Source organism: Apiospora marii (assembly GCF_038362585.1).
Source record: "Apiospora marii strain CBS 49790 chromosome Unknown utg000003l_segment0_segment0, whole genome shotgun sequence".
Taxonomy (NCBI): domain Eukaryota; kingdom Fungi; phylum Ascomycota; class Sordariomycetes; order Amphisphaeriales; family Apiosporaceae; genus Apiospora; species Apiospora marii.
The window spans coordinates 6,418,136-6,440,629 of record NW_027117374.1 but is presented as its reverse complement, the minus strand read 5'-3'; the positions used below and the strand labels follow the sequence as shown (position 1 = coordinate 6,440,629).

General features: G+C 54.3%; 6 protein-coding genes across 6 annotated transcripts; 4 read left to right on the top strand and 2 right to left on the bottom strand.

The window, feature by feature from the left end:
- Positions 1-92: 92 nt before the first annotated feature.
- On the top strand, positions 93-1,108 carry PG985_005541 (NACHT domain protein; the record flags this gene model as incomplete). The annotated part of the gene is made up of 2 exons (XM_066825310.1): positions 93-743; positions 803-1,108. The coding sequence occupies 2 exons, from the start codon at positions 93-95 to the stop codon at positions 1,106-1,108; spliced, it is 957 nt and encodes a 318-aa protein (XP_066688470.1).
- A 112-nt stretch (positions 1,109-1,220) lies between these two features.
- Positions 1,221-2,789, top strand: PG985_005540 (uncharacterized protein; the record flags this gene model as incomplete). The annotated part of the gene is made up of 3 exons (XM_066825309.1): positions 1,221-1,940; positions 2,024-2,503; positions 2,529-2,789. 3 exons carry the CDS (start codon positions 1,221-1,223, stop codon positions 2,787-2,789), a joined length of 1,461 nt encoding a protein of 486 aa, XP_066688469.1.
- Positions 2,790-3,890: 1,101 nt separating this feature from the next.
- Positions 3,891-4,316, bottom strand: PG985_005539 (lipase 3; the record flags this gene model as incomplete). Its single annotated transcript, XM_066825308.1, has 1 exon — positions 3,891-4,316. One exon carries the CDS (start codon positions 4,314-4,316, stop codon positions 3,891-3,893), a length of 426 nt encoding a protein of 141 aa, XP_066688468.1.
- A 1,376-nt stretch (positions 4,317-5,692) lies between these two features.
- On the top strand, positions 5,693-6,077 carry PG985_005538 (uncharacterized protein; the record flags this gene model as incomplete). Its single annotated transcript, XM_066825307.1, has 2 exons — positions 5,693-5,698; positions 5,778-6,077. 2 exons carry the CDS (start codon positions 5,693-5,695, stop codon positions 6,075-6,077), a joined length of 306 nt encoding a protein of 101 aa, XP_066688467.1.
- An 8,869-nt stretch (positions 6,078-14,946) lies between these two features.
- On the top strand, positions 14,947-15,871 carry PG985_005537 (uncharacterized protein; the record flags this gene model as incomplete). Its single annotated transcript, XM_066825306.1, has 6 exons — positions 14,947-14,982; positions 15,288-15,418; positions 15,470-15,568; positions 15,624-15,635; positions 15,690-15,710; positions 15,763-15,871. The coding sequence occupies 6 exons, from the start codon at positions 14,947-14,949 to the stop codon at positions 15,869-15,871; spliced, it is 408 nt and encodes a 135-aa protein (XP_066688466.1).
- A 5,259-nt stretch (positions 15,872-21,130) lies between these two features.
- On the bottom strand, positions 21,131-21,892 carry PG985_005536 (uncharacterized protein; the record flags this gene model as incomplete). Its single annotated transcript, XM_066825305.1, has 1 exon — positions 21,131-21,892. The coding sequence occupies one exon, from the start codon at positions 21,890-21,892 to the stop codon at positions 21,131-21,133; it is 762 nt and encodes a 253-aa protein (XP_066688465.1).
- Between the last annotated feature and the right edge of the window lie 602 nt (positions 21,893-22,494).

Genomic DNA, 22,494 nt, shown 5'->3' with positions numbered 1-22,494 from the left:
CACTTCTCGACAGCGTTTGGGAGGAATATCGGCGCGAGTCCACTATTAGGCTTTCCGAGGCCTCTGTTTCGTTCCTAGTCGAGGTTGCCAAGATGGCCAAGTCGATGAAGCTGTCGTCGATATCATTGGAAGTCCTGAAGCTCTGCATGCATCACTTTCAAGCCATCAACCATACCCAGACCTCGACCTATGAAGAGGTCGAGCAGAGCGTCCAGCTCACCTTTCAAGAGGCCTTACAGTCGGCCAGCTCCTTCAAGACAGTCACGTCCGAAAAGACTTTGGAGAAGGCGATCTTCGACTACGCTGGGTCTATCACCACTATGAGCTCCACAACATTTGCATCAGTCAATAGCCTCGTCACCCACTATATATCTCAGCGCCGCTGGCAAGATGCAAGTCACCTGCTCGAAAGGGCACTGCGGGGTATCTGGCCATCTCTATTTTCGACCAATGTTTACGACATTACCCTCGTCCGCGAGCATGTCGAGGAATGCGTAGATCTTGTCAGACGCTTAGCCGAGTGCTATTCAATTCGCCAACGCAAAACCGAAGAGGAAGACATCCGCGTCCGCCTCTACCGCGCGATGCGGTCGGGCCGCAAGGTGGATGACAAGCTGTGGGAACAAGTGACCCAGGAGTTGCTCTCTTTCTACACCAAGACTCGACAGAATGAGGCTGGCATCACTGTCCGTCAAGAGAGGCTCGACGGTTTGACAGCCCACCATGGCGAGCAACATAATAAGGTGCTTGAGCCCTTTGGGACCTCGCGGAGCTCACCCATCCGCGCCCTGTCTCTATTGAGTACTACCAGAAGATCATCCGCGTCCTCAACGGCGATGGGTTTATCAGCAAGCCCGAAGTCCCGAAACCTATCCTTCTCGTGGCGACGGAGCTCTGGACTAAAGGCGCCTTCTCTGAGGCCATGTTATACTACAAGACTTTCTTTAGCACCTTCTTCGCAGTCCCCAAGTCGAGCCCCACTTTCCAGGATCAGACTCTGATGCGCAAATGCTTCGACCGCTACCTCGAGTATTTGCGCCATACCAAGATGGCCTTTTCTGTTGTTCACAAGGTTTCATCCGAGTACCAGTCGCATGGGCTGTTCTAGTATCGAATCCATTCTAGGTAATCAAGCTACCCCGCCGAATGTCTTGACGAGATAGCTTACAGTCGGCGAGGGCGGCACCGGCAAATCGCGCGTCATCCACGCGATCAAGGACATGTTTCGGCGGAAGGGCGGCCAGCGAGACCTCCTGACGGGTGCCAGCGGTAACGCGGCAGCGCTGATCGGCGGCGTGACACTCCACTCGGCGGCGAATATAGGGTTCGAGGGGAGCAACGACGCGCCAAGGCGGCTATCGGAGGAGGAGAAGCTGCGGTGGAAGAGCAAGGTGATGCTCATCATGGACGAGATCAGCCAGGTAGGCGGGTTGACGCTAGCGGCGGTAGACAGCCGACTCCGGCAGTACCCAGCCGACTCGCGGCGGCCGTTCGGCGGAATCCCCATCGTGATCTTCTTCGGCGACTTCTACCAGTTCGAACCAGTGCAGCAGACGAGCCTGCTCCTGCCGAGGCCTAGAAGACATAGCAACGCGAACCCATACAGCCAAGGGAAGCACCTGATGGCGCATAAAATATTCGTCCAGTTCCGTTCGGTAGTAATGCTTCGCGACCAGGTACGCGCCGCTGGATGCCCCAAGCTGCGGGGCTTCCTCCAACGGCTGCGGAGCGGCGAGCAGACGGAGGAGGACTTCGGGCAGCTGCGGCGCCGCCTATACAAACCATCCCATCCTACTTTCGCGGACGGGCTACGGGCTATCACGCCGCTGAACCAAGACCAGTGGAATCTCAACATGGCAGCGGTCGTGCAGTATGCCCGGGCGGCCGGTCGGCACGTGTCCATCTTCGCGGCGCGGCACTCCACGGAGGCGGGAAGGCCTGTGGGCAGGGGGGAGCTAGGGGAGGCACTACGCTACGGGGATGATTCGCAAATGCCGACGCCAGGGCTCTTTTTTACGCGCAGGGGATGCCGGTCGTCGTGACGCGGAACTTGCATGTGGGCCTAAAGCTAGTGAACGGTGCGCCTTTCACAGCAGTCGATGTGGTCCCGGACCCGGTGTACGCCAGCATCGCCGTTGCCAGCGATGTTACCTTCCACCTACGCCCACCGCTCACCGTGCTCCTACAATCGGATGCGATCGCAGAGCTGGCCATACCCGGCCTGCCCCCGGGCACGGTCATGCTCCGCAGTCAGACGGTGGCTATACCCGAAAGCCTACGTGGTAAGGGCGGGCCCCTATCCCGCGACAAGCCAGGCTTCCAGAGGGTGACGCACCGGACGGGGCCGCTGTGCACGTCGGCGTTCGCCGTGACAGACCGGAAGAGCCAGGGGAAGCAGTTCGCCGAGGTGCTCCTGAACCTCAAGGGTGCACCCCCGCGGGACCGCAACGGCGCCGCGGCCCAGCTTCACGAGCCTCTACGTGCAGCTGTCGAGGGCGACGCGGTGGGAAGGCCTATACCTCTTCCAGGAGCCGGAGCGGTCGGACTTCATCGAGCCGAGGAATGTGCTGGACAGCGATTTGAAGAACGCCGCGGCGCGGTTGGAGAGGCAGGGGGGTGAGACAAGGGAGCGCTTCTGGCGGGAGCACGGGCAGGAGAGCTGGTTTGCTGCGTGGGGCGCGATGGAGCTAGAAACCACGGCGGCAGGCCGCGGCTGGGACGGGGCGGGGCGCAGTAGGAAAATCGAAAATCGGACTGAACCATACGCGCTCACTTCCTCCGCAGCATAGGCCTTTAGGTCTCGCTGTAATAGAGCACCTCCAGCAGCCGGCAGCCCTGTCTTCGACGCCACGTTCCTGGACGCACTTCGGCAGCTAACCACACCACTCCCTTCTACGCTATTCTCTTGGAGACACTTCGGCAGCCGGCAGCCGACAGGACAGGGGGGTAGTCGGGACAGGTCGGGACAGTGGGAAAAGAGATCGAGGCACCGTAAGACGAGAAAATGGGTTCGGCGGGGTAGCTATTTTCCCCTTCGGGCCACGAAGCTACATTTCCTCTTGGGCGACTACGCTAAACCCGATGCGGAAGGTTCCCCGCGCGCCCAAAATATCCTTTCGTTCCTCAAGGCATTCCAGATCAGCGTTCACTCCCCGTGTCCCAGCAGCGCCAGATGCTTGTCTGTGTCGCAGCTGCCGACTACGTCACGATACTCAATGTTTCGAGTTATCTTCGGGAGCTCATCCGGATCTATGTTACGTATCGTGCGGAGCAATGGGAACGCGTATCATCGGCGAAACGCACTTTCACCGTTACTGAGATCATTTGGCTACTCCCTCGATACTGCAAACACCCGTTCTCAGACTCCCGCTGGCAAACAGCGTACGAAAGGAGAACGTTGCGAGAATCGTATGTATCTGCAGTACATGCCGTGATACGGTGTCTCGCCCACGTATGGGGTATCATTCGTTATAAAAGTAAGCTCGCCTGTAGCTGCACTCTAATTCTTCGTCAACCCTTGGATTCGGCAACGATGACGTAGGTCGGGGATATCGATATCAGAGCGGAATCGCTGGGGCGAGGACGGCGCTGAGCGCAGCGACGCATGCGGCTCGCGTTTCTCGACGGTGCGTTACGGATGGCTTTGGTCTTTCTTACTGTTACCAACTCGCTGCTGGCGTAGAAGGCATTCCGAGTGAAGAGAAAGGCAATTCGCGTGATGCATTTGACTGGGATGAAGAGGAGTTTTTTAAAAGGATATGTAGTAATGGGTTGTTGCTTGCTACACCGAAACCTAATGACTTGATATTTCCGAGTATGGCTTAGTTTTAGTGGTGGTGAACGAGTCGGCCCCACTAGGATAAGTGCGAGGATATAAGAATAGAAGCCGGTCACCGAGCGGTGCCAATAAGCTTCGGAATTACGTGGCACTTCCTGTACTGTGGGGGACTATGTAAGAGTACGACTAGATGCATTTTAGTTGCCTGTATGCTTGCGAAGATGACGCCTGCCAAGAAGCGTTGATTGTCCATTTCGAAGATCTGCGTGCCGTTAGCGATGGCGGCGCCGAGGGCCGTCCCCACAAAGGCCATGAGGACCGGCGCGTAAGCTTCGGCCATCTCCGCCGCGAAGCCTGTCACGAGAGAGCCGTGCGAGGACCCGAACCGCGCGACCCGCGCATCGACCGAAAGGCCCGTCAGGCTGCGTGAGGTCTCGCTCAGCGCCATCCGTATCCCGTTGAGGATAGCAAAGCCTATCTGACGGCCCACCGTGAACTGTCCTTTAGACCTCCGTGGCCCACGAGGAGGACGGACCATCCTTTGTTGAGGGCGGCATTGGTCGGGATGCGCCAAAGTCAACTCCCGTCGCTACACGACTGCGCCTGCGCCTTGAGACCAAATCAAGTACTTACAGAAAGGAGGACGAGAACAGCTACTACCGTTGGCAGTGGAAGAACATGGTCCTCGGCATATTCTAGACATCTGTCTCTTTTGTCCACTTTCTCAAGCGCAAGACACTCGATCCAGGGCCGAGCCTGGTCACTCGTCTTGGCTGACTGCACCACGTGGTCGCACTATAGGATCGTTCGCTTTTGCTTCTTTGTCGTACGTCTAATAACTAAGACAAGGTTTCGACAAAAACCTCCAGGTTGTGCCGGCCGCCTCCCTCGACGGTTTGTTGGGCTGCTTGCCACGGAAGACTTCTATTTTGTCACATGCATGGGAAAATGTCCAAAGCAATATGCATCGGCGTTCCCAGCCAGGGTCTCTTGCACCCTCGTTCGGTGCCGACGAGATTTCATGGTACATAGCAATCTGCTGTAGCAATTTGGACGGCGTAGGGTGGTTAATATCATCCTGCTCAGGCACTCACTGCTAGAACCAGTAAAGCCGCTTCTTTCTTTATAATACATGCAATCCAAGTGTCTGTTAGTTGCTATGCGATCCGTGTTTGTTTTTGAATCAAGTTTATTGACCATATTCAACCATGTAACTATGGTAGACATGACAACGAATCTAGCCTTAAAAGAGGGCTTACTACTCAACAAAGAAGAGAGTATAGAGACTTTAGTGGATTTGTCATCGCCCCGACGGCAACAATCATTAGCCAATATCTGTGAAAGTTCGTGTGGTTTAGACTTATGTTAGCCTGGAAGCTGTTTAGAGCTGGCCAGTTCTTGAAGAGTCGGTAAGGAAGGAAGTAAAAGAAGTTATCGGGCGTAATTAATCTGGAACTCCCACCGAGAAAGTCAAGAGTGGTCGAAGCATTTGTCTTTATCGAATGCGAAAATGAGGCTCTGCTTCGAGTTCCATCATCACGAGAAGGGCATAGACCTTTCCGCGCCCCTTTGTGCCCGTGACATCATAGTAGTTCACATGGTCTCTATTCGTAGGAACTGGCAGGAGGGCCTGGGCCTCTGGTCGAAGGAACGCTGGGCAGATACGACTCATAAGCGCCCAAAATAACAAAGTGGAAAATCCCTGTGCCCTACAATGGAAAATATGCGGCTCTGCTGCCTTTTCCACGGTCAGAGGACTCTGCTGGACGACTATAAGACTGTATCATGCCGTTCCCTTTGAAAGGTCTTCATCTCGCGGAACACAGAACGTTCAGATTCAGAAAATCCGCACAAAATCATCGCCAGTTTAAGATCGCTCAGTAGAAACTCATATACATACATAGCCTCGGCAAGATGCCTGTAAGTAATCCTCAGTGTTTTAGATAACCCCCACATTGGACGGAAGGAGCTATGTGGTTAACATTCTCGGGATGGACAGTCGCAAAAATACTACGGGAGAAGGGAGACCTCACGGATGAGCTGTCCCCCCCGTGCAAACCGCAACTTTAGCCCCGACCGAGTCTATCTCAAGAAAACAGAAGAGCATCGTGGCGGCCGACGCAGGGAGCCAGAGTGCCACGGAGACTACCGCAGTCACCGCCATTCGCACAAGTCCCCGGATGACGGGGGTTTCCTTCGTGCATTGGCTTGGGGGGTAACCAAGGGTGCGATAACCTCGGCCGCCTATATTGGTATTCAAAAAGTCGTCGACATCATCTTTGGCCAGCGCCGACGTTGATGGGGGCTCGGATAAAGGGCACAGGGGGGAAGGGAGAGAGGCGCGGACATAGGCTGAAGCAAGGGAGCTTGGCATTTACACACCACGCTATCCATTTTGTTCCACTTTGTTTTGTTCGTTCTGTTCTATTTCATTTTTGGGTAGTGTCACGGGCTATGGCCTGGGTGAAGGCCTTGGCGTCCCTCGAACCATCACGAAGCTATTTCTACACGACCACAATCACAGCCCGAAACGGGTCCCTTTTCCTTTCTTTCTTTAGGTTTAGAATACTCGTATGTAGTGGGATCGAATCCGTTGAATCAACCGCTTGAACCATTACACTGCGCGGGGACCTGCTAGTCTGTTCGTAACTTATACGTAGATAGCTATATATCGACAGTTCTGGTTCGCATGACTATAGAGCCTGGAATTCTCATCATCGCGCTTGGCGTGAGTACCACTCTCAGAGCACATCCGCTCTGATGTCCCCACGTCATCCCCTTCGTTGTGTATCCGTGCTTCCCAATATAATTTGTGAGGAGCTGGTTGTTAGCTTGCATTGCCGTGGCTGTCCTAAATATGCTGTCTATATGTCAATTTCGTCTGGAAAGATGCTTTAAACGATTAAAATAAAGTTCAGATGCGTGCGCGGTGGTGGCGTGGCCTGCTGATGGTCAGGCCTGCCGTGGCTGGCGCGGACAGTGCGCACCGTACCGCTGCGATGGAAGCATGGCGGCATGGATGGAAGAATAGAGATTACAGGTGGAGGAAAGCAATGCGGACGAAGGGTAGTGGAATATGCAACTCACTGAGAGATCCTCGACCCCACAACTGATATTTATGTGGCCAAGTGCAGTGCTGTAATGAAGCAGCAAAGCATGGATGCCAGCCCAACACGATTGGTCGGCTGGGCTGTCAGGCACGGAATTGGAATTCCCAGTTGCGAAGTACTGACCCATCACTTACACTTATGGACAGAGGCGAAGTTCTGGACGAAGTGCCTTAGCCTATATTAACTATTTTTAACTAACTTAGAGGAACGTTCAATTCATCCCAATTTCATCTTCAAACAGCTATGTATTCACCCATTATGGCTTTCTCGCATGCCAAACGTGCCTTTAGAAGTAATTAGTATCTCTTGCTTGCCATCAAAGAGAGGCTGTCTGCTACATATTGGGCACTGTATTACTCACATGGTGCATGAAAACCTTTTCGAATGAGTGCAGATCTCGAGTCGCACTCTGTTCTCAAACAGTACCAAATCTTCCAATCTCCAATCGCCGTAACGCATCAATGGCGCTCTTGACATGGACGAAATCGCTGGTTGCATCCCTAAATTGAACCACCGTCCGATATCCTGTTCGTCCTCGCTCTCAGGCCAAGGGTGAAATGGGATCTCTTGTTGTTGATGCTCCACCTCTACAAACCCAAGCTTCTCGAGAGTGGAGGCAAGGTCCTCCCTAGGCCACAGAGGCTTCCCGTGTGTGTCAAAAGCTTCATACAGCTGGTCCGTCCAGCGATAGATCTCTGCATCCTGTGGCAAGCTGCCATCTTTGCTGAATGGACGAAAATCGATCTCAATATGTTCGAAAACTCCCAAGCTGGGCTTCAGGTGGCTTTGTTACAGAATCAGCCTTTTATTTCGTAGATCTGACAAAATACGTGGTAACTGACTTGAAAACGGTTTGGTAGAGGGTCGTCCAGTTCGCAACGCAGCCTCCCAGAAGCTGCATATGGATCAAATCCATGGAATCCTTTTCAAGGTCCCAATTGGGGTCGGTGATATCCTGTCCTTGAAAACCGACGCCCGGGGGGATTCTATGCTTTTATTAGCATCCTCAAAGCTCTCGAAATCTGCTGTTATCATACAGTTGGGGCTGCATTCTTAAACATGTATCCAATCCAATGACCTTTGCAGATGGATAGAGTCTATATGTATCAGTCAGTCAAGAATGCCCATTCCAAGTGAATGCTATGATCAGTACTCGGCCATTTCGTTACACCAAATTCCTGTACCACAGCCGAGATCGAGAACTCTCAGCACTGCGTTGTTCTCTATAGGTCGTGCATGCAAGCCGCGGACAGAACCCATCGCCTGGCGGATTTGGACGAAGAAGCTGTGGAAACGATCCAGCCTATCTTGCTCCCCCTCGTCGATCGGAAATAGGTAATTCCCTTTTGTACTATAGGCTCGACCATTCTCTGTGGAGTACTCTATATAATCCCGAGCTCCCTGGGGAGGATCCCTAATCTCCAGGTTAGTACTGTTCGACAAGCACTGACGTGGTATGACAAGTCAAAACAAATTAGGGACCTTGTAAAGGCAGAGGACCATTACATACACCAGGTTGTTAACCATTTGTAGTACTCGAATAGCTCCAGTACTAATAGCACATGTTCGATGTACAATCCACAGTTTGTTGACTTGAACAAAGAACGTGGATGCTTCTAGGGGTGTAGAGCAAAGGTAAGAATATATAGATAGGATCACGTCTTCATCCTTTTCCTTTTACACTAGCTTACATGTAGTAGCTGTCATATGCAATATTTATGCAAATACTCCATGGGTCGCTCAGAGTCGCCCAGGCTCCAGTGAATGGGCACCTATACCCCTATGAGCATCTATTCAATCTATCGTACACGACCCTGACACCTTGCTCGTGAAGGTAGATGTCACCTTACAGATCCCTCCCCAATATTCTTTTTTATTTAATAGGGCTAGTTGCTCTGAGTAGATGCTCCGAGAAGATGCTAATGGGACCGGATGTAGATCACGACGGGTGCGCCAAAATGGTGTGGTTGAACCGGGAATGGGGTTGAAGACCGCTACGGATAGACGCATGCCAATATGGCATACGATTACGTCTTGCGACCTGTTAGATTCGCTTTCTGAGCTAGGTTCTTGCTAGCTTCAACTCAAGCACAGTGATTTACGAATATTGATGCAATCCCAACCATCGCGTTACGCTTCCTCAGTTGGTGGCCCAGCGCCACTGTAAACCTGTACCCAAGAGTATTGGTGTTCTTCTATAGGGCAGCTGTATGGCGCCTCAAGAATGGAATTGACTGGTACTCTGCATAAAGTTGGACGCACAACCCGGCTGGTAACTTGGCAGGCATATCACATGGCATGATACGAGGATTTGGCTTGATAGTTGGAGAGCTTTAGCGAGGTTACGATAGCGCCACGTCCTCGCTTCAGGGCAGCCTGTTAGCCTGTTCGTAACAGTAGCAACGCCTGCTCATCTGGCTCGTATCAAGACACTGAAGAGAGCATGTATTAATAATAGACTGTATCTACGGCTAGTCACAATCTGCTCTTACGCCATAACCGAAACAGGGTAGCCGATATGTAAATAACAAGGCGGTTCTACGCAGATACGGTACAAACTTCCACTACCGCATACGGTACGGTTATACCCCTGGCACAACCTAGTCATGTACCCTAATGACAGAAGGTATCTACCTCAGTAGACTCACCCGTCTGGAATTGACTTTATTCTTACGCCACCTGAAGATCAACAATACGTCCAGAGTAACCAGCGCCAGGCCCCCGACCCCAGCTTCGACCCCAATGCCGACCTTAGCTGCTGTGGATATTGCTCATCTCGTGGCTGTAATACTAGTTTCAGGGATGATGTAGTTCATTGCTGGCGACACGGCGGTCTTTCTCGCCCGGTACGTACTTTCTGCTGGCTACCTCATCGGCCACAGGGAGCTCTCACAGTAGACGATGTAATCATTTCGAGTCAGTGTAGATACTAAGGATAGCTGTGGATCCTAGTAAATGCCATTCTTGCCATCTACCATCATGGTGTTCTCCGACTTTTGAAGTGGGCTGCACGCCGCGCACTGTTCACAGCAGACACGGCGAGAAAAAGTATGCTTCGAGATAAGCATAGACAGAGCTGTTGCTCGTGATATCTACCGTATCACCATGTACTACGTCTTCAGCCGAACTGCATACCGCTGAGGCTCGTTCGTAGGTCCTCCAGCATTCCCACCATCTTCTTTGCCAAGGTGTCCCGCTGCCATTTGCGCCTGTAGTCCTTGTAGTAGTCTGGCACGCGCCCCACCGAATTTTGCCCAGATCCTCTTGGACGGCCTGCCTGCGACAGCGTAACGCCGTTTCCCCCCATTCTAGCAGGGCATTGTCGTGGTTGTGTCGTCCTAATCGGCGCCAAGGGCCTTCTAGCCGCCACCCGGCTGTTCCAACGTACAGCTCTCTGCAGCGACGCATCTATCGCGCCGTGGTTGGGGTATCTTGTGGGTGCTGGCCGGGCACCTGCATTCGTCGCGGCGGTTGGTGCAGTGTTCGTCGTGGAGCTGGGCTCGGTACGGGCGGGCTGCCGCTCCCCCATCGGTTGGGAACCTGGAGTGCCTGCTGTATGATGAGCGTCAACGGCCAGTCGACTATGTAGCCAATAGACGAGAATCATGCTTACCACGCGGCCTTCGCGGCGAAGGCAGCTGCCTCGGACCCTTCTGTCTCGTCGGACTGTTGGGAATGACAGTCCCGCCATCTTCGTCGGGGATGACGTCGTAGACGGACAGAGGCTCCGCCGCGGCAGCGGGAACGGCTGCAACATACCCGGTATCGGTTTCGTACTCGGCATCTGCGTCGCTGCCTATGCCAGTAATGTTATTCGCGTCGTCGTTGGCGTCGGCCTGGGCCTCGAAATGGATGGCTTCGACTTGGCCGCTCGATCGCGTCGCTCGGCCGTGGCTCGGTCTCGCATGGCACGCGGCTGATCGTCGAAACTGCGGTTGTTAGTAACAGAGCTGGATACACTTGACGGAACGGTAACGGGACATGGGGACGGACAATCCTGTTGAGGTCCGGCACACGCTGCCCGCGTGGGACGTGCATCGCCGTCTCCATCCGCTCGTGCGTCGGGTTCCAGTACGCAAGCGCGCTGAAGACATCGCAGTACCGCCCGAGGTCTTTTGTCTTGTTCTGCAGCGACAAGCCGCTCTTGCGAACCTTGTCCTTCTGCCTCTTGGTGTGGGCCATGACGGAGGCCTAGCTAGCCAAAACGGTTCGGCAACGTGCTGGACCCTCTTGGAGCATCTTTCTGCGTGGCCATGGTGCTATAATAGCGTCTCGCGGAACGGTAGATATAGCGAGCTGCCGGCTTGCGGGTGTGAAATGTTGATGAAATGATGAGCTCGAGCTGGGCAAACCTTGCCAGGGGTGCTGCTGATCCGGTTCCAGGACCCATGTTGGCGAAAAGGCTTCCAACAGATTTCAGGCCTACATAGCTTCTCTTCGGTGTCTTGAAGAGAAGTTGTCGCGTAGCAAGAAGATTGGGTGTTGGCCCTAATGGCGCGGGGTTGCGAATCAGCTCCGCGCTAGTCGCGCTAGTGCGCCATTGCTACTGCACCCAACGGTAGGGCCAACAGGTTTGCGAGCAACTATGGAAGCCAGGATCGCAAACAGCCCATGAGAATCTTCGAGCTCTGGACAAATGCAACAAAAAGAGGATACGCTGAGGGATGATTTAGGCGAGGTGACGCCGGAATGGTACAAGCGGAGCGGTGGGAACATCCAGCTCTGGCTTGCGTACCCGAACAGGTATGAGCTGCAGTACAAGCTGTCCGTCCGGCGTCGATTCCCGTCTCTAGTGAGACTCTTCGAGCTTAAGCAGCAAAAGGCACCACAGCATGTTACTGGATGGTTCTGGCCCATTCGAAATCAGTGCATCGAGAAGCATACAATGGGACACTATGGTTGTGCGGAGCAGAATGGTTGTTTCAACCTCCCAGTCTCATTCTGTTTTCTGTATACCATCTACTCGCTGGGATGGAGGTACCCGTAAGTGACGCGCGCGAGCAGCGAGTGCGCCACGACCAACAACAGGACGCGACAGGATCGATGCTCGGTTGTATCCCCATTCGCTCTGGGTTTGCTGCTGTTCGCTGGCTTTGCTTATTTGGACCGACGGCAGCATCAGAAGCTCTACGGCCTGATGCCTACATCAATCATACCGCAGCGTAGCCAGTGCACACTCCTGTACGTCAGAAAGGGTACACACAGCATAAACCCGAATGTAGAACTTGGTAAGATACCGTCGCACCGGCTACGAAGAAGCGCTTCCTGCTCGAAAGTCTAGTATCTGTAAGTCAACCCGTCAGTACTGCATCGTCTCTTTTTGATGACTGTACCTTGAGGTACCAAGCCAATGGGACCGGAAGTAGCTTCAGGTAGCGTGGCCAGAAATAGATGCAGATAACTGAGTTGCTGTCGCCTTATCATACTGGTCGGTACGAACCAGAACAGCTGCATTGGAGATTTGGGGTACTATGAACACATGCTACTATTGGAGTACCTGAGAGAACCACCAGATGCGTTTGGGTTGCCTGTCGTGGACGAAACCCAACTAGCCCATATCACCATATCACAGAGCCACAGAAGCACAGAAGCACAGAAGCAGCGGTACTAGGGACTACATGCATACAATTGGAAGCGGTGGATAGTTGCAGTAGACCGCAGCTAAGAAGCAGGTCCTCATTGAGAACTGCGCTGGCCATTTCTGGACGACTGGGCCTCGAGATACCAAGCCCGGAATAGGAGAGTAGCTTTCGGTAGCAGGGTCAGGAAAGGATGCAAAAGGAATGTGCTTTGCCTAAAGATACAGAAAAGTACGAACCACAACAGCAGCACAAGAGATTCGGAGTACCGTGATCCCCTGCGACTCCGGGACTACTGTACAGTACGTAAGACCAACAGCAGATGCATTTCGGCTGCCCGTCGGACGCTGGGAATATGTCGTGGCAACCGAACTAGCCCACGCAAGGGAAAAGACCTTTGCCAATCTACGCGACCGTCGGCTTCTGGCCAGGGTCTGGGGCCAAGTGGATGCGGATGTCCATCCTCACACTCTGTGCAAGTTGGCGGGGTCTTCTAGCTGCTACAGTGGACGCTGACGGCAGGAGACCTTGCTATTCCTGGCCCGCCAGGGTGGAGATGATACCGCCGCTGAGAATACGGCTGCTGAGAGGGTACGAAGTAGTGATCTTCAAGCGGCTTGCGTCTTTGCTCGTAGTGCGCCCATGCCCAGCTCTTGCTGGCTCCACGATGGTGAACCGATCACCCAGCTGCACAGACAGCCGTCGTGCCCCACTATTCTGCCAGAGTACTCAGATTCCGCTCGACCGCTCCCGACTTCGAGCGTGACGGTCCGCACGTGACAGTCAATCCACCGCGACTCCGTGCCATGCTAGGACATAGTGGGCATGAGGGATGTCGACATGCCATCCAGACGCACCTGGTGAACTCCCTGTCTATTGGGCGACGCGTGGCGTCGAGGAAATCAGAAGTTGGTCTTGCACTGGCACGATGCCCAAAACCGCTACGACCACCTGGCGGGCACAGGCCGAACACCGGGTGGGGCGGGGAGCCAGCTGACCTAGAGTTAGCTAACTGCTTAGCCCGCTTGGCCATTTCCTGGTATAAAGGCCACCCTGTCTCCCTTACTTTCCTCGCTTCCCTGTCTCACTGACCCAAACTGTCGGGACACATTCCTTCCTTTGGAATGCCGGGCAACCGCCAATCACATCACCAGCACGCTAGCAGGAATGGTGCATCACCGAGACGAGATGCCGCAGCTGGGCCAATCAACTTCACCCGACGGAACTGAGGATTGAGGCACGTTCCATGGCGCTGACGAGTTCCATCGAAAGGACTACATCATCGACGACCCGTTCAGTGTGACGAACGGTGACCCTCCTTGACGAGCAGTTCGCGAAAGCAATCCCCGTCCATTCGCCTCTGCTAGCGTTGGCAAACGGCGTTCCATGCCTCGCGGATGAAAGGATGGAGCGTGCAGGCCTGCAAACCCGGGTTGGGGGAGTGGTGGCCGACATGCCCAGCATGGGTGCAGCGATGCAATTGATTCTCGGTCCGGGCAAAGGCATGCTCACGGGCTTGGATTATCCCTCGTCCTGCCGATATGGTGTGATTCTCGATGGTGTGTCAACGCTTATGCCACCCTTATGCCGCGCTAGCAGATATTGCGCTCATTTTGGGAATGGCTGGGGAAGTTGGTTTGCGAAAATCTAAGATAGGACGTACAGAAATCGGTGGTATTGCGACTGATGCGTTGCTCCCAGGGCTGGCTCGTATACGTCATGCGCAGGGCGCTTTGCCAGGGCGGCAGGCGTGTTCTGGGAATGTGCTGACGCCAGGCGCGGTGCGTCGGGACTTGTCGAGACGTAGGCGTATTGCAGAAGCTCGCAATTGGACTTTCTTTCTTTTTTTTCCCTCTTGCCTGCGTCTTCGCCCATAATCCGGTGTTTTTAAGCACATCGAAATGTGTAGTCTTCTTGATCTGCATTCGCTTATATCGGTGTTCCAAGTAATGGTTAGTAGGGCTTGCCTGGTCGGTGGGCCCCCCTTGCATGCGTCACTAGGGCATGCCACAGTCGCATACCTGAGCCTGGAGCGGGGAAGCTTTCCGCGGGGAATGCGCATGGGCGTCCCCACATTGGAGGCTCCCACATAGGGTGCCGATCAGGTAAATTCCATGCCATGCGGCAGGGAGGTCAGCAGCTGGCAATAGTGGCCTGCCCATGCGGCGCTTATCTTGCCTTGCTCAGGCATAGACGCGAGAGAAAGCCCGCTGGTTGGGTGGGCTTCATCTGGTGCGCCGCGAGATTCGGTGTTTCTCTGCAGAGAACCCACCGATTGATCGATAGACAAGGATGGGGCTCTGCTCTTGGCAAGTTGGTCAGGTGGAGCGTCACTTGGCGTCTCGCTATAACTCGTTCCTGGACCCGAATGTTCGGGCCGTCGCCCTCCCACTGGCCGTCAGCAAACATTCGTCACGCTGTTGGCTGCACCGCTGCCAAGGAATCCAGTCGCTGAGTTGAAGAAACACCTCTTTGCAACATGGGTTCGCTCGGCTTGAGGACAGTCGCAGAGGTGGTATGTGGTCTGGCAGTTGCCCTGCGGCTTGCGTCTCCGTACAGCTCCCGCTAGGGTGTTCGCAGGAGGACCGAGGATGCGCAACATAGTGAGTGTACAAGTCGGCGCCCTTGGATGCACCGACTGTTACAATACTTATAGGCCTAAAAGCCCACATAGATGTTCCACGGAATGCTATGTACGATTACCACCCTACGCAATCCTGAGCATATTAGTGCTTCTCACCGCGATCGTATCATATCCCCCTAGTGATTTTCACTCGAGCGAGCGACATGTATTCCTCTCCGTATGAAACATCAAACCAGCCTGGGCTACTGCCGCTTTGGGGAGCCGCGGCGCATACGACTACGCCGGATCCCACCTTCCCTCCCACTCAGCATCCACCATATGCGGGTTTCCACCTAGACCAAGGCATACTCGGATCGAGTCCACCGGCGTGAGTTCCTGCCCCATGCGGAGCCAATCAAGTACGTTAACGATAATGCAGAACGGCCGCGGACCAGATGAAGGAGCTACTGTATAAAGTCGACATGTTGCACCAGAAGGTGGATGTGGTCCTGTCAGAGCTCAAGAGTCATACTGGAGAGTAAGCGGGCTCGAGACTCCCGGCTATGCAAGAATCAGCGACTGACATCCACCAGGTTAGAACGCTGGTAAGTTCTCAGGACTCATGGGAGTAGTGTGGGTCTGATGTTTATTTTTGATAGGAAGCAAACATACCAGGAACTGTACGTCACGATTGCGTAGGGGTACGAAGACGGAAGTCTAACCGACATCTAGGTTCCAGCAGCATACACGCAGATTGGTGGGCTGTCTGTCGCAATTGAAGAAGATCATCGTAGAGACCATGGGACCGAGTGATACAGGCGACGACGCAGTCGACGTATAATAAACCGCACAAGGGCTCGACCATGCGGGTTTTGGCTTGCCAGGGACGGAGCCGTTTACCAAGAGGCTTAGGGGTGGGCAGTTCCGGATCGAGATCTTATGCGCATTGAAAATGACGGGCTTAGCCTGGTTTGCTGACCGAGTTCGTGCTCCATCTTGACTGTATCGTGGGAAGAAGGTGATTTGTGTCTCTGCTTGTCGAGATCCTGAGTGCTCCGAGATGCTGGGTCTGGCACACCCACCAAGTTGTGTCCATGGGGGTGTGTGGGCCAGTGGTACTGCCAGCAAGGTACTGGCCGTATCGGGGGGCAAGCGTTGGTTGGGTAGGACATAGGATAACAGTACTGTAACCTTGCGGTATTGCGGTGGCATGGTTTGGATGACAGGGGTTGCATTCTTCCTGAATATAAGGCATAACCAACCAACGCTAGAAACGGCCATCGTTCCATCGCGCCAAGGTAAGCTGGCATGCTGCCACGTCGAGCCAGCTGGAATGCTCGTGGCATGCCGATGCTGGACGAAATTGCGACCCAGTTGGTCGAGACCCAATCAGCGGCCATTACGGTTATGCCTGCATTTAGTGACGGTCAATCATCGCTGCTGCGGGTATGGTGGCACTGGCACTACACTATAAGAGGCGAAACCCGACGGGGCGGTTGCAAGCGTCATCGCCCCGTGCGCGATTGTTCATCACCAGGCAAGCGTCATCGCCCCGTGCGCGATTGTTCATCACCAGGGTTTGTTTTCGTTGGGCTTCCGTCACATTCGTCGTAAGGCTGAGGAATGGAAGTTGCATTAGAGTTCCCTGGACTACTCGGGCCGACTTCTGCTCTGACCACGCCTTTGGGGTATGGAGCGACTGATCTTGCTGGGAGGGCTCTCTTACAGGTCGCGTGCTCGCTACCTTTCCAGCTCAACGAAAAAACAATTAAGTAGAAACGGTCCTCTAGAGTTTACAACTCTCCCCGGAGTACAGTCGCTAGCGAAACCCACGTCCTCTCTAGACCCGCTGGCGAAGTGTCTCTATCTCTCACAATACTGTAGTTTGGCATCTTTGCGCTTCACCTGAGGCTCTCCCTTCATCTAATGTTGTTGCCAGTTTCGCATCTAACGAAGCGGGCCTTAAGCATCTGCGAGCTCTTATCGGATGCAGCAGAACAATAATACTGTACAGTTCTGGTTCCGATGTGAATCGGCCGTTTACGCCGGAACGGTACAAGCGTAACAGTTGGCAATTCTACTCTTATGGGCAGGCGAACTAGAATAGACATGGGGAAGGAACCCGAAGATGTTTCTTTATAAGCAGGCAGACGGGCATGTGATCTGAACGAGCCATAACGGAGCATGAGTGCTACAGGATTGTCCGTCCCCATGTCCCGGTTACCGTTCCGTCGAGTGTATCCAGCTCTGTTACTAACAGCCGCAGTTTCGACAATCAGCCGCGTGCCATGCGAGACCGAGCCACGGCCGAGCGACACGATCGAGCCGCCTAGTCGAAGCCATCAATTTCGAGGCCCAGGCGGACGCCAGCGACGACGCGAATGCCGTTGCTGGCATAGGCAGCGACGCGGATGCCGAGTATGAAACCGATCCCGAGTATATTGCAGCAGTTCCCGCTGCCGCGGCGGAGCCTCTGTCCGTCTACGACGTCATCCCCGACGAGGACGGCGGGACTGTCATTCCCAACAGTCCCATGAGACAGAAGGGTCCGAGGCAGCTGCCTTCGCCGCGAAGGTCGCAAGGTAAGTATTATTCTCGTCTATTGACTACATAGTCGACTGACCGTTGACGCTCATCATACAGCAGGCACTCCAGGTTCCCGGACGACGGTGGAGCGGCAGCCCGGCCGTACCGAGCCTAGCTCCACGACGAACACTGCACCAACCGCGGCGACGAATGCAGGCGCCCAGCCAGCACCTACAAGATACCCCGACCACGGCGCGATGGATGCGTCGCTGCAGGGAGCTGTACGTTGGAATAGCCGGGTGGCGGCCAGAAGACCCTTGGCGCCGATCATGTCGACTCAACCACGGCAGTGCCCTCCCAGAATGGTGGGAAACGGTGTAAAGCTGTCACAGGCAGGCCGTCCAAGAGGGTCTGTGCAGAGTGCGGCGGGGCGCACGCCAGACTACTACAAGGATCACTGGCGCAAATTGCAGCGGGACATCTTGGCAAAGAAGATAGTGGGGATGCTGGAGGATCTTCGAATGAGTCTCAGCGGTATGCCGTTCGGGTGAAGACGTGGATGTTGATGCGGAAGATATCACAAGCGGCAGCTTATCCGTGCTTATGTCAAACCATGCTTCAGATAGCATCCTCAATATCTACACTGACTCGAAGTCTACTAGTTTGCTTTCAGGAGTAATTCCTCCTATCATGGCCTTGCGATGAACCTAGATGCAAGGTGTGAGCTGGATTCATCGATCCTTACAGTCCTAATCTCCGCATCGGCCCCAGCATCCCTACAGCAAGATGTAATCCAAACTCCCCTTTGCCTGACGTTGTGGCCAGCATGCATCCATTGATACCCCATGCTGCCCTCGATCCTTGGCTGAATCCATGGCCGGCCCTTGGGAAAAGCTTAGAGCAGGCGACGCGATCTGAGCAGGATATCCAGCGGAGGGGCTCCTAGACCGAGGCTGAGCACGCTGAGAGCCTTCTGTAGCGGGGCCACCTGCAACCTCCTGTGCCACAACTGTTGCGGAGAGCATATCGGACATCTCTTTTGAGGGGTGCCCAGCGTCCCCGTCTTGGTCATGCAGCCCTTCCATTTCCTGCTGCCAGCCGACGTCCTCCCCATAACTTGAGCCAGACATCTCGAACTCAGCATTTGGGAAAAAGCCCAGACTGCTGTCGCACATATCTTGCTCCCCATCAAGTGGCTGGCAGTGTCCGGGTCCCAGCGGCGTGGGCTGCGAGCCGCCTGGCGTTGCTACCGCGCCATTTCCGATCGCGGCGTCTGCGCCTTCCAAGCCACTGGCGACACCAGCCAGCCCGCTACCAGCCCGCGTGTTACCAGCCAGCGTGTCGAACCTCGAAGGGTCATAATCCACAGCAGACCCTGTCACCAATCCTCTCGGCGATCCTTGGCCACCTTGATCGCTGGGCTGGCGGGTGGTCGGCGCTCCCTGTTGCACGGCAAAGGTCCCACCATCAGCATCCTTTGCCGACGACAGGCATCCCGTCAAACCTGACATCGGCTGCGGGCTTAGATGGCCTGTTCCAGCACTGTGCCGCCGCTGGGATCGCAGCGGTCGGACTGCCGAGCCTTGCCCCGTATCTCTCGCACGGCTGAGATTGGAAGACGGCTTCTGCACTCGCCTCGACGTCTGAAAGACCTGGGCCCGTTGCGTTACGCGAGCCTGCCGGCCGCGCAGGCTCCGGATCTAGTATGCTCGTCAGTCGGGGCAGGAACACACCGCAAGGAGCGGGCGCACTCACCACTTGGCCGAGATCAGGGATTTTCTGGCCTTCGGGAACGTACATGGCCACGTCCATCCGGCCATGGACAATGTTCCAGTACATTGTCAAGCTGAATACATTGCACATCTCTCCGAGCGCCAGCGCCTTTCGCTGCAGAGACTCCGGACTTGCGGATTTTATCCTTCTCCCGCTTGTCGTGCATGTAAGGTCGGCTCGGCGCGATTTGGGACGCTAACTTGGCGTTTGGCAGCTCCACCTGCAGCGGTTGCGTCTCTGGTGAAGCCTCGGCTACTTCTCCGACCCCGTTTTCCTGTGCCGCGTGAGATCCTGGCTTTCGCGGAGATGGCGGTCGAGGTCGAGATTCCGATCGTGGCAGCGGCGGGCACGGCTCGACTCCCTCCATCCTCGCCATCGTGGCCGACGCGAGCTCTTCCAGCAGCCGCTCCTTGGCCATGCACAGTTCCTGCATCATCTCGTTCTTCGTCTTCTCCAGCTCGTCCCGGCTCCGGCTCGACTCCCGCTGGTATAGCCTCAAGTCTCCTTGAAAGCGCTCGAGCTTTTGTATCAAGATCGCGCTGATTTCCTCGGTGGCGTCGACAACGCATTGGGCTTCCTCATGGGGCGCAAGTCGCGGCCGTGGCGTCCGAGGCTCGGGACTGTGAGACCCCTCTTCCTCGCTAGCATCGTATTCGTAACTGCTGTCGGTCATGTCCTAGACTGTCATTTCGTGCATCTACTCGCTTTCTGGAGGGCGATGTCGGGTGTGTCCAACAGGACGATGGGTCTGATCGCCTTGGAATCGGACAAGGCCCTGCGTTTGGGCTTTATAATCTGCGCAAAGTAGACCCAGTGCAGGAGGGCATTGCCGGCACACATGCCAACTCATAATCGACTCCATCCTAAAATCAGTTCAGCCGCTTTGAGCGCCGGCAGCGCAATTGCCATGCTTCGTAACTGGACGCACGTACTGCATCTCTGTCTGCGTTGCTTAGGCGGGGGATGCTTTGGTAGGCCGAGACAGTTTGGACTCCGCGAAATCTGCTGTGGGGTTGGCTGGCCTTGGCCGCCGGGCCTCAGCGCTACAGTAGCTTAGGAAGCGCTGAGTCGAAATCGGCTCCCTTGACTTAATCCCCTAGTAACGGCCATTGTGACTCTGGAGAGCTCAAAATGATTGATTCCTCTTGTTCTTTTAGCGCTGTGAATATTGAATTTGTACTGTACTGTTCCAGTTCTCATAGGAAGCCATCATCGGTGCGACACTTGTCTTTGCGGTCTTTCCTAGCTATATACTGTATGTAGTGGCCCACAGACAAAAAAGTGGATGCAAATTCCTTTGGATAAAGAAACAGTGGTGCAGCTATTGCGGCCCAGCACCAAGTGGCCAGGTCCCCAGTTGCGTTGATGGCTCTGTTTTGCAGCGCTAATAGCACCTAAGCATATGCGGGGAAACCGGCTCACCGTGGTGAAAGGCAAACACCACTCTCGTCGTCACCTTGTCTTTCGCTTTGCGATGCCTTACAGTATCTGGGGGAGGTAGCAGCGTGTTCTGGCGCGGAACCCAATTCAGAGGCATTATCCGGCCTATGGTCCATCCGTTCTCCACCCCGCGCCTGAACCAGCCCTTTCGGCACTGCTTCTGGCTCGCCAATTTGTGTGGACAGACTTTTCCGGCAGGAGAATGTAGTTGCTGACTTCCGAGGAGAACGCGGGATGACCTGGCATTGGGAATTATGGTCCAACTAAATGTACACTGCCCAGAACTCTGAATTCCACCGCCAGTAGTTCGAATTATCAACAACTAGACCTCCCCTACGATCTAGAACCTGTCAGGGAAAGTTCACACTGCTGGAACAATGATTTGCTCGCGTCTATCTCGTAGTATTCGAAATGCATCATGACGAACACGCTCAACCAACGAAAATTTCCAGGTTGTATCAAAACTAACATCTTGTGCATCAGGTACCGTATCTCCATCGACTGGTACCACACGCGAATACTGATCGCCAAGGGTTCGCTCTCGACACACCTCGTCGTTTTCCCAAGCATCACCCTCTGCTGTGGGCAATCTGTATCCCTGCTGATGCGCAAATTTCACTTCGCTTATTGATATAGATGGACCCGGGCGGCCATGCTTCAGGATGATCTTCAAAGCAATCGATGTCTTAGCGTCCAACAGCATCGGACACACACAGACTGCGTGCCCCCACGTCATGAAGTGTTGTCCGTAAGTCGTCATGGTTGTGGCAAGAACATAGGATTCGAGCGACGTAAGCCCCAAGAAATCCATCTCTTGATCTTGAACGACGTGCACTTGGATTTTGTTCTTGCCGTGGAAAAAAATATGTTTCCGCTGCTCTGGGCTCGAAGTTTCCAGTTCGTATCCCTCCCGTTGCAAGAGATCCCAGAGCCGATCCCTTCCAGATCGAAGAAATACCTCAAATGACTGTATCGGACGTTGTGTTGGGCAGAAGATGGAGATAACAGGTAGACCCCAAAATAGCATATGCTCCTCGCGGGCGATCTTCTGAAGAGAGGACGTATCTTCCACGAATGTCCCAAGGACATCGTGGAAGTTCTTGCTTTTGCTGCTCGTTGCCATGGCAGTGGAGAGAGATGGGTCGAAAGAGAGGACAGCAAAAGAGATAGAGAACAGCAGAAGAGGTTGCGGAGTTGGGGTAATATAAGCTGCAAGATGGTTTTAACTTGCTAGCTGACCCACATAGACCAAAGTGAGAGCATATCAATCGGTGAATGCATTAGGTTCAAATGTCACAACCACAACATAAGTACAGAGTCAAACCAGTCCCGCAGCGCTAGAAGCGCAAGTGCCGAACCCCACAGCAGCTGACCTATCAGTACTTCCTCGACTATATAAGAAGAGGCTTCTGGTCCGTACTTATCATAAGATGACAACTCAGTCGTTTGCATCTATTCCTGACAATGCTACCTGAAGCTACGTCCGGTCCAATTGGCTTCGTACCCCAAGGTACATTCGTCCAAAAGAGACCGGTGCAGTACTCGACGGTGTGGCTTTGTCATTTTGCGATGCTAGAGACTCTCGATTAGGAAGTGCTTTTTCGGAGCCGGCTCAAAGACTGGTTGAGCTGCGGTAGGGCAGATGTAGGCCTCAGGACGTAGAGCTGCTGATGGCGCCGCCGGCCCAAAAATGAGCAAAGCCAGCAAACTTAGAGCGAATGGGGA